Source organism: Balaenoptera physalus, assembly GCF_965194825.1.
Source record: "Balaenoptera physalus genome assembly, contig: HAP1_SCAFFOLD_2443, whole genome shotgun sequence".
Lineage (NCBI taxonomy): Eukaryota > Metazoa > Chordata > Mammalia > Artiodactyla > Balaenopteridae > Balaenoptera > Balaenoptera physalus.
This window is the reverse complement of record NW_028124364.1, coordinates 42,727-53,589: the sequence shown is the minus strand read 5'-3', so window position 1 is coordinate 53,589 and position 10,863 is coordinate 42,727. Positions and strand designations below refer to the sequence as shown.

The following is a 10,863-nucleotide window of genomic DNA, read 5'->3' as shown; positions in this document are numbered from 1 at the left end:
CACAATTTAATTATTCTTCTGACAAACTTTATTTCAACAGTAACTATGTTTTGTACTGTGTTAGCTTGTCGATACATTCCAAGATCTTTAGTTTACGTAAACCCTTGAACTGATATTAAATTGTGTTACTGACTGGATAATCATTGGATACCGAGGTCATTTGTAAGCAAGACAGAAACCTGAAACGTTGATCACTAAGCATAATCTCAAGTTCTATGCTCTTGCTGCATATTTTTATTTGTTACCTAGAGGCTGTATCTGTGGGTGTGTTAATGAATGTGTTTGTGTCTGGCACTTGGAGAAGTTGTGTAAGGGATGTTTGTGGCTTCGTAATGTTGTGTTACGTGTGTTCATGAGCTCTGCTAGCCTACAGTGCTGGTGTGTGATGGGCAGTTGTCAGTTATTCACTCCTAGTTTTCTTTGTGCAATGGAAGTAACGTGGGTTCAAAGTTGTTATGAATATAATATGAATGAGGCTTGAGCAATAGTAATGTTATCGGCTGGAACAGAACTCAGGTGCAGCTGCTCATCGCTCAGAAGTCAATGTTCCAGAGACAAGGGTTGGTGGAAGAAGAAAGATGCTTTATTCAGGAAGCTGGCAAGCTGGGAAGATGGTGGACTAGTGTCCCCCAAAGCATCTCCCAGTTGCCCGTTAGAGGGAAAAGGGGTTTATAGGGAAAAGACGGGAAGTCTCTGGGCTGTGCAGGTGGGGGCTCAATGCAGAGTAGCACAGTCAGCTCTGACCATCATCTTGACATTGGTCGTGCAGTGGTGTGGTCAGTGTCATGTTGATTGTTTCCGGCACAGTTAATCTTCAAGTCCAGTGCTGGATTGTTCCCATTTCCTTGAGGCCAGTTCCTGGAATTGTGTAAGCCATTGGTTCAGGTCTGCTCAAGATGGAGCAGCTTATGTCATAGCTCCAGTCTGGTCACCATACAGTTAGCTCTCTCCTCTTGTAGCGGTTTTAGTATCTGCAAAACAAGTTAGGAATGTGTCTCTGACACTGTTACTTATGTCCTTGGGGAGGAACTAAAGATTCTGTGACTGCTGTTGTCCTAATCGTGAACTGCTTGAACCTGTTGTTTTGTGACTCAGGGGAGGCCTGGGAGACTGCAGCTGTTTTACAAGCAAGAGGCAGGGGACATGGAAGGGCCCTGCAGGGTCCTGCTTGGTTCCAGCAACCGAGAGATACAACTTTGTATACAAGATGATGAGATGTAGTTTTGTTTATTAACAGGAACAAAAGTAGTTTGGTCCTAAAGTAAAATGACCGATTGTTCCAGCACCAGAAAGAGGATAGTGAAGGACACCACCTGAATGAATCTAGAAAGTTGTCGGAGATTGGTGGAAAGGGAATTGTATCGGTCTCAGCCGAAGGTGGCTCAGTTTTGATGATTATTGCAGAGATTTTCAAAAAAGAGCTTATGGTTCTCTTAAGTATCAAATATATTGATGCAAAGCTGGAGTTGGTTTTCTCTCTGTAAAAATGATATATTTTTTCGTGGCGTATCGGACTCCTTAATAAGTGGTTGGAAAAGTTGTTCTCTAAATCTGCCTAAACAGCAGAGATTCTATGTCTCACAGGAAGAGCTTTCTGCCCCTAGTTCTGAATTCATCCGGCCGCCATATTTTCTTGAAAATAAATACACAGGGACTTTCCTGGTGGTGCAGCGGTTCAGAATCCGCCTGCCAGTGCAAGGCACACGGGTTCGAGCCCTGGTCCGGGAAGATCCCACATGCTTTTAGAAACTAGAACACGGAGAGAGTGAGGTCATATGAAATTTGAAACGCTAAATATTGTCATAGTTTTAAGCAGTTTGAAGATTGCTGGAAGAAATGATTTGTCATTCATTCAAGTAATACGCATTTGATGAATACTTGCAAAAAGTAAACAATAAAAAATCCTCTAGAGCCCGTGAGCCACAACTACTGGAACCCACGTGCCTAGAGCCCATGCTCCGCAACAAGAGAAGCCACCGCATTGAGCAGCCGACGCACCAGAACGAAGAGAAGCCCCCGCTCACCGCAACTAGAGAGAGCCCACGTGCAGCAGCGAAGACCCAACGCAGAGAAAAATAAATAAATAAATAAATAAATAAATAAATGTATTAAAAAAAAAAAGAAAGAAAATAAATGCACAACAAAATTTCTGCATTTCTGAGAAAGTTAAGCTTCCTTAAAACTGTGTTCCTTTTGGTCTGGTTTTTTCTCTTTAAAGTGTACTGTCAGGAATTCCCTGGCATTTCAGGGGTTAGGACTGTGCGCTTCCACTGCTAGAGGCCTGTTTTTGATCCCTGGTCAGGGAACTACGATCCCACAAGCTGCGTGGCGTGGCCGAAAAAACAGCAAAGACAAAATCATCATACTTTAGCCGTTAAACGAAGTCCAGGGCCTTTAGTTCCTCCTCAAGGGCTATCGGGTAATATTCTGAGCCACGTCCTTGGAGCTGTTTTGCAGAGACTGAAACCCCCAGCAGGTGGAAGAAGTTAACTGCGTGCTGCCCACAAGCACGCAGACCCCAGACCCGTTGGAAGCAGAAGGCTGATGATGTTGAGTCCCCGCTACCTCACCACCGACCAATCAGAAGAATGTCCGTGAGCTGATCACGCACCCTGTGACCCTGTCTTCAACACGCAGCCCCTTTCTCTTTTCCCTATATAGTCCTCAAGCAAAACCTCAGGAGGGGAGAGTTGGTTCTTTGGGACGAGTCCACCTTCTCCCCTGGGCTGCTGGCTTCCTCAGTAAAGCTATGTTTCCTTTTACCCAACACTTGTCTCTCAGTACTGGAGTCCTGAACGACGTAAGATCTGCCTCATCTTCTGTAGTTTTTCCTCCATGAAAAATAATTCAGGATTATTTTTCAGAGTTAAGAAATGTGGTTGGATAATCACAACGCCATTAAGCCACACCTCGTTGGGCAGCAAACAGGCGAAGCCGACTGGTAATGACCACACACATCATGATTGTGAGAAGACTTTCATCTTTATTATATTTCCCCAAAAGCTGCATTGCACGGTACTCTTTAATAATCTAAAATAACATACAAACTTGTTGAGAGAAGTTAAAAACTTACGACTGAATTCCCACAATTCAGTAATGAGAACTAAAAATATAGAAATTTATGCTTACAAGAATTGGGAGGAAATACCCACCTAGCTGTAAGTAGAATGGAAATGTTATGTAATAGATAAAATGTATATTATGTCATAGATAAAACCAAAAATCTCTCTTGAAAATGTGAATAAAATTGTATATAGGTGTAAATATACAACAGCTGTAATACTCATCACAAAACTTGGTGGGAATAAGATGTTTCACAATGAAGACTATTTCAAAACTATTTAAAATACATCTATAAATATAAAATACAAAAATACAGTACTTCTGTAGGTGACATTTTCAAAATAAGCCAGTGAAAGTTAAGTCATCAGTTATGACCGTGTGGCTCTAATTATATATTTTAAAGTTATTCCCTCCTGTTCTGAGCCCCCTACACGCCACCTTCAAATGCTTCTAGACTGGGGCAAAGAAGTGTGTAAAAAATGGGACCTCCAGTGTTCATCTCAGGGGAGATTTGAATGAAATGATCTGAAAATTGGGGTGGTGCCTTCCAAAGGGATGGAACGTGACAGAACCCTGATTTCTTATTGTCCTGCCACAGACTCCTAGAAGCACGCCCCGCTCTCAGGAGTGTGACACGAAAACTCTCTTGAGCTCGTTCTAGAAGACGCTGGGTTCTTCCCGATCATCTGCACAAGAGGCTTCTCCCTCCCTTCCTCACGGCTGTCGTCAGCGTGTGGATTGACCTCCTGTGCAACATCCTCATCTCTCCTGGGCTCTGTGATCTGGAAGTAAGAGAAGGAGCAAGGACGTCAGATTTCAAAGTGGCAACTGTCCAGATACAAAGGTTTTCACATTCTTAGTTCTCACCAGAATTGAGACTCATTTATGATGGCAGTTTTATCTCAAATTCTCCATTCGGAGCCCCAATCCTGAACCATTCATTGTTTTCAAGTGCGATTCTTGGAGTTTGGTGAGCCTGACTGCAAAAACTACTGAATACACCGAAAGTCAGGCCCAGTCATCTGCTTTATAGCCAAGACTCCAGGTGATTCTGCTCAGGGAGCTGGCATTTGGAGAATGCTGCTTTAGTCTTAACTCACCTTGGTCCTTTGGCACCACTTAAACTCTGAACTTGGAACCACACTACAGACATCACTGACCGGTCAGCATCGTGGACCAGGAGACCTGCTGCCTGATCCCTAATCCTAATCCTGGATCCTAATGTCTATTTTATTATTAATTTTTAATTGACTTATTTTCTTTATTTTATTTTTGGCTGCATTGGGTCTTTGTTGCTGCGCGTGGGCTTTCTCTAGTTGTGGTGAGCGAGGACCACTCTCCGTTGCTTCTCATGACGCTTCTGTTGTGGCGGAGCACGGGCTCTAGGCGCACAGGCTCAGTAGTTGTGGCTTGCGGGCTCTAGAGTACAGGCTCAGTAGTTGTGGCTCGTGGGCTCTAGAGCGCAGGCTCAGTAGTTGTGGCGCACGGGCTTAGTTGCTCCGCGGCATGCGGGGTCTTCCCGGACGAGGGCTCGAACCCGTGTGCCCTGCGTTGGCAGGCGGATTCTTAACCACTGAGCCACCAGGGAAGTCCCTGGATCCTAATGTTTAAATAATAGTCAGTCCTCAACTTGGTTAGTGTTATGGGCTGAATGTTTGTGTCCCCCCAAATTCTTATGTTGAAATCTTAAAATCTTAACCGCTAAGGGGCTGGTATTAGGAGGGTGGGGTCTTTGGGAGGTTATTAGGTCATGGGGTAGAGCCCTCATGAATGAGATTATTGCCCTTGTAAAAGAGACTGCGGTCTGTTGTTTATAAGCCACGCAGTCTGTAGTATCTTGTTAGGGCAGGTCGAACGGACTAAGGCAGCTAGTTTGCAAGATTTCAACCAAATGTTTGCTCAATCCTCTGCCCACATCTAGAACTCTAATGTGTCCATTGTAACAAGCCATGCTGAAGGTGGCATTCCTTAACCGTCACTCGTTCTGATAAACCGTCTTGACCATAAAGTTGAGGGGGAAAAGGTGAATTGTACAAGAGGAATCATTGGTCCAGAAGTGGTGAGTCAGGGGAAATAAAGAGTCACAGGTGATCTGGCCGTAAGCAATTGGAAAGTAAATTTGGATGAAAATAAAGCTAGTCATAATTGGTCTTTTCTTATTGAACGTGTAGGCTGTTCCATCTAATATCCTGTTTGTAGACGTTTACTTTGTGGTAGGTAAATCCTAGAACCCATATCCCTGAGGGATGTAAGGCCAAAAATGAATTAAAAAGAGAAACTCGAAACACCGTATATGGAAAAAAATCACCACCATCTCATCAGAGCTGTTATTTGGACCCAATTGCTTTGGGTGAAATGACTTCAGTGAGACCCATGCGTCTGTGACAGACTGGTTTCCCCGAGGTCTGGCGCCCACGGGCCCCACGGTGCTGGTGTGTGTGTGTGGCTGTGAGGCCGCGGCTGGGCGCTGAGTCGGCGTGTGGCTGTGTGCCCGGCTGGCCCCCTTCACAGCGTGAGAGGTGATGTGGGTCCAGCAGTGGGATTCCTCCGATTTCCTCAGTAAGCAACGCGTCATTCCGCCCGCACCTTTGCGGACGCAGACCTACCTTTGCGCAGGCCGATGACCTCAGGCCTGCGTGGTCCTGGGGCCTCTAGGGCAAGAGGGCGCGATCTCTTCCCCACACCCAGAGCTCTGGATCAAAAGCCTGGATCTGGAAAGACAAACAGCCCCTGGAAATGAGGATGACGCTGCCTCCCCGTGCCCCGCGTCCGGTTCTTTCTCGTCCGTCCCCAAGTCCCAGACCGAATCCCCCATGATCCCCACCTCCTCTCCGGCCCGGCCCCTCCCCCAGACCGCCACAGCCCACCCACCTGCTCGCACTCTTCCCGAGTGACCCTAGCGTTCCAGCCCATGGAACGGATGAACTGGAGACGCAGTTTGTGGAACAAGGGACGCTGGGAGCGGTTCTTTCCATAGAGGAACGAAAAGATGGCCTGTTTGGGGGCCTGGTTGTCCTCTTCCATGTCGTTGGCCACATAGCTGGGGAAAGACATCAGGTGGCTGTTATCAGCACAGGAAGGGCCTCCACTTGAGATCAGCTTCCCAGAAAAGAGGCGGGCTGAGCATCCTGACACGACCCACCCAGCCCTGCCCAGCGTCCCCGAGAGCCGCCCAGTCATCAAGGCGCCACTGCCAGGCAGGACCTTCGCAAGGGTGCCTCTCACACCTTGATGCTGCGGAGAAAATCCAGACCCCCTGTTCCCTTCAACTTGTTGTATGTGCACACACCTCTCTCCCTATGTTGTAGGTGTATGTACAGTTCCTGAGGGCAGGAGCTGATCTGATCTATTTCTGCATTCATCCCTCTCCTACCAAATGACACATTTAGGGCTTGGTTCATCTTGATGCATTAATTCAACAGCCTTTTGTGAATCTCTGTTCCCATCACCTCATATTCCCCAGCGTGTAGGGTGTACTTTATAAGGTTTCATTAGATGAATGAATGAATGAATGAATGAATGGATGAACATTTTATCTGGTAGCCAAATGCAATACCGATTACCTCGAAGACTCACAATAACAAACATTCGCAAAATGAAAAGAATTGTGCTGAGTGTTTTGGGAATGCATTGACATTTTGACAAGACCTGCCTTCCACATTGTGTCTAGTCTAATGGGACTGGGGAAGGGGAAGGGGGGAGATAAGAAATGACTGTAATGCAAAGCATCACATTCTAATACGATTTTAAGTAAAGTGCCTCCGGGATGCAGAAGTTAGGGAGATCAGGCATCGTGAAGGTTTTGGTGTTTGAACCCACTTTAAGGATAGGGTCATTTTCTTCAGGTAAATGTGTGGGAAAGATCCCTGGACAGAAAAGCACAATAGAAACTTAGAGGGCAGGGTATTTGGAAGGAACAGTGACACCAAGGAATAAAGTATCAGGACAGTGTGATGGAGATTGCAGAGAGAGTTGAATTCCAACCCAGAACTCTGGCCTTGATTTGGCACGTAATTAGCCAATGACATTGTGTGAAGCGGTCAGACCTGGGTTTTGGAAGGACATGCAGGCAAATAGAGCCGACTGGCTTGGGAGACGTGGAAGAAACATCAGTGGGGAGCATTTTCTACCAGGTCCGCGCTATGTGATAAGGGCCCCGATTGTGGCATTTGTCGTGGGAACGCAGAAACGGAAGATAATCACACTTGGTGCTGATGTGGGAAGACCCGAGACCGGAGAATGAGAACCGGAAACGTCTCAAGTCTATTTACTTGTGGGCAGGATGGTGTCAGTTCTTTCTTCCTCTCCTCTTAGGAAGGTTTCGTGTTTTGCTTTGTTTCGTTCAGTGTTTTAATTGACATTAGGGCAGTTTGTTTTGTCAATGAATGGTATAAAAAACATAACTTCGTTTGAAAAAGAAACCACTCTGCTGTAATCCTGTCATTTTCACAGCCAGCGTAAACGGTACAGAGGGGTTTAAAAAAATAGATGAAAGGTCAGAGCCCCAGGTCTCTCCCTGCGCCCTCCCAGGGTGTTGAATATTGATGGAGGGGATGGAGCAAGATACTCACAGAGCTATAAAGAAATGGATTCTCTGGAATTGCCAGGAGAAGAGCCCGGCCCGGCTGAAATAAGCTATCACCATCGACAGGAGATACTGATGGAAAGAGGGAAAAAAACGTAGGAGAGAGGTCGCATCGTGGAAGAGGAAAAACAGTGGGATAAGGGAGCAGGGGACGAGGAATGGGTGGTGCCACTTGGAGAAGAGACCCCCGTGTTGGGTGAGCCTGATTATTTGGGGGAGGGGAGGGGACAGAAGGTCAGAGTTTGCGACGCTCCAAGGATGCGAGGCTGTGGGTTTGAGGGCGTGGACTTCGGGCCGCTGGCACTGGACGGTGTTTGATGAACCGGAGCCAAGGCGAGTCCCCAGCAGCTGAGAGGAGAGGGGACTTAGGCAGCAACCACCAAAGGGGCACACCTGGGGCTCAGATCCCAGTGGGGACCTCGAGGCCCCTGGAGGGAAGCGTTGACAAGGCATCAGGTTGGGAGGGGAGTGGAAACGTGGGTGTAGAAAGCACCCCGCGTGCCCACCCAGGACAGGCGCTGGAGCAGGAATCCATCTCAGTGGGGGACTTACCTTGTCAGATACCCGCAGGTTTTTGTCCCAGGCGAGGAATTTCCTAACGACGGGATCCTCTGTGAAAAGAGGGCAGATGTTTGCCAGTGGGAACAGGGCTGTCGTGGGAGCATTCCAGAGCCAAGAGGGAGAACCGCGCCCCCCCTGGGGAAATGCCAAGATGTGGCCCAGGGCGAAGCTGATGGGAAGAGGGGAGGGAAGACCATTCGCTGTGGGAGGAAAAGGGGTGACTCCCCTTCTAGGGGGGCCGAGTGACAGGGAGTGATGCCCCTTCATCATGCATTCACGTACCAGTGCAGAGGGCATCGAGTTACTCACAGCCAATTTCTCAATTGACAGTCACGTCAGGGGGCGAAGGTGGCTTGTCAGCCCCCCCCACCCCCGCCCCACGCCAGTAAGATTCAAAAGGCCAGTAAGAGCTAGAGTCTCAGGGGTACAGTTGAAACCAAGCGAACCTAATCCTGTATCATTTCTAAATCTGACCTAGTCTTGTATCACTTGTAAGTCTAACCTAATCCTGTATCATTTATGTGTCCCCTGTGTCCTTTACCCGTAGACAGTCCGCCAGGGACGGAGAGCGCACCAACTAGCAGGGAATTCTTTTCCATTGGGAAAGTGTAGTCATTGGAAGTTTTTGTTTGTTTGCTTTTCAAGTATAGGATTGGAGGGTGCTGGGCGGGGGGCGGGGGATGCTGGTCCTTACCGAGCATCCTGTTGAAGACCTCGTGGTGCTCAGGCAGCACTGAAGACACCCGCTGTCGCTTGAGCTTCATCTTGAGCCCACTCAGCGACTCCACGACCCAGGTGTCCTGGGCCTCAGTGGCCGGCTCGCCCTCCTCCTCCTCCTCTCTGAACGCCACTGACCTCTTCCTCTTACAGCCAGGGCGCTGAGGCGGGGAGCTGCAGCCGGCCCAGGGGGCTGAGAAAAGACAAGAGACTACAATAGGACGTTCTCGTCTTGGGAATTCAGCCACTGGTGACCACCCAACCCCACCCCGACTCCGCCTCCCCCCCGAAACACCCCTACCCTTTTCAGTCTCATAGACCTCTGACCTTGCCCCAAGTCATCTTTCCATCTTTCTCTGCCCATATCTACCTATCCCTCCCCTGTCTCATTTTGTCATTTTTCCAGCTTCCTGTCCTGAAAACTCTTTCTCATGGTAGAGAATTTCTCCCACTAGGAAAAAAGAAGAAAAAGAACCCTCCCCTTGTTTCCTCTCTTCCCCTCTCTCATCCTTGGATCTCATCTCCTAACCCTCTTTCTTGCTTCCCAGGGTTTCCGTGTCCCCAGCTCCTGTCCTCTCCTCCCTCAATCCCTGGCTTTCTGAATGTCTCCCTTCTTTCATAGGCACCTGACGCAGGTGCTCCTTCCCGACCTCTGTACCCTTTCCTCCTTACTGGTCAAGCCTCTGAAATTCCTTCTCGTGCCAGCTCCCTCACCTGACGGTCCTGGGCTTTCTTCGTTGACAGTCACCTCCAGGGGGTCCCCTGAGGAGCTGGGCTGGGAGTCCTGGTCCTCCACCTGGGAACTCGGTTGACGATTGGCCATGATTTCTCCCAAACTCTTCCCTTCCTCGAAGCGTAGACTCTGCTTTGTCCCAACTCTTCTTCTGGACTTGGGCAAAACACAAGTGGTCGTCCCTTCTCCGAGCTGCGGGGCAACTGGCAGTGGAGAAAAGCTCTGGCGAGATGCTATTGTCCACCTCTGCTGCCGAGCGCCACGGAGTCTGGTCCTTCCAATCAGGAAGGTCGGAAGCCTGTGACGTCATCATGGGTCAAACTGGCAACCAGTCTGAATGAAAACACAAGTAACTGTCAGACCTATGTGTGCGCTTGTCCCAGAGATCAGGGGTAAATGGTATCTCCTGCCACTGACCCAACCTCTGCCCGTCCTCCAAAAGCCCCCTCAAGGTGTCCGGACCCCTCTTTACCGCTTCCCAGCAGGTGCGCTGCCCTCTCCCTGCTGGACTCTCCCCCTCGCTCCCATTCCTTTTCCACGGCCTGGTGGGAGAGTGGGGAGAGGGACAAGGAAACTTAGGAGAAGCAGCAACGGTTAAGCCTTATAAGAGTGAGATAAGTATGTAAAAAAGATCCCAGGTGCACTGACTGACTGGATTGAAAAGTTACGTTAAAACACGCAGTTTGGCAAAGCTCTTCTGCTCAATGTGTCCTGACACTGTGTTCAGAATTCTGTACTGGGGGAGCACACGTCCGCCACCCTCAGGCACCTTTGAGTCCAAGAGCCATTTTGAGAAGCTAAAATCAGAGAGAAGGACAGGTGCTCACGCACCCTTCAAAGGGGTCTACAAACAAACACAGAACAACAAAAAAGGGCACCTTTGGATTTCACGAAGTCCATGGATTGTCCAAAGCCTGCCCCTCGATTCCAATTAAGAAATTCTAGTCTACTTACCAAAATTTTTTTTTTTTAAACATCTTTGTTGGAGTATAATTGCTTGACAATGGTGTGTTAGTTTCTGCTTTATAACGAAGTGAATCAGTTATACATATACATATGTTCCCATATCTCTTTCCTCTTGCATCTCCCTTCCTCCCACCCTCCCTGTCCCCCTCCGCTAGGTGGTCACAAAGCACCGAGCTGATCTCTCTGTGCTATGCGGCTGCTTCCCACTAGCTATCTATATTACATTTGGTAGTGTATA

The 10,863-nt window shown here is 48.3% G+C and overlaps 1 protein-coding gene across 1 annotated transcript; it reads right to left on the bottom strand.

Moving 5' to 3' along the window:
• Nucleotides 1-3,188: 3,188 nt before the first annotated feature.
• Nucleotides 3,189-9,749, bottom strand: LOC309654266 (speedy protein E4-like; the record flags this gene model as incomplete). The annotated part of the gene is made up of 6 exons (XM_082478835.1): nucleotides 3,189-5,774; nucleotides 5,935-6,103; nucleotides 7,635-7,720; nucleotides 8,201-8,259; nucleotides 8,904-9,119; nucleotides 9,641-9,749. The coding sequence occupies 6 exons, from the start codon at nucleotides 9,747-9,749 to the stop codon at nucleotides 5,715-5,717; spliced, it is 699 nt and encodes a 232-aa protein (XP_082334961.1). The 3' UTR covers nucleotides 3,189-5,714.
• Nucleotides 9,750-10,863: the final 1,114 nt, after the last annotated feature.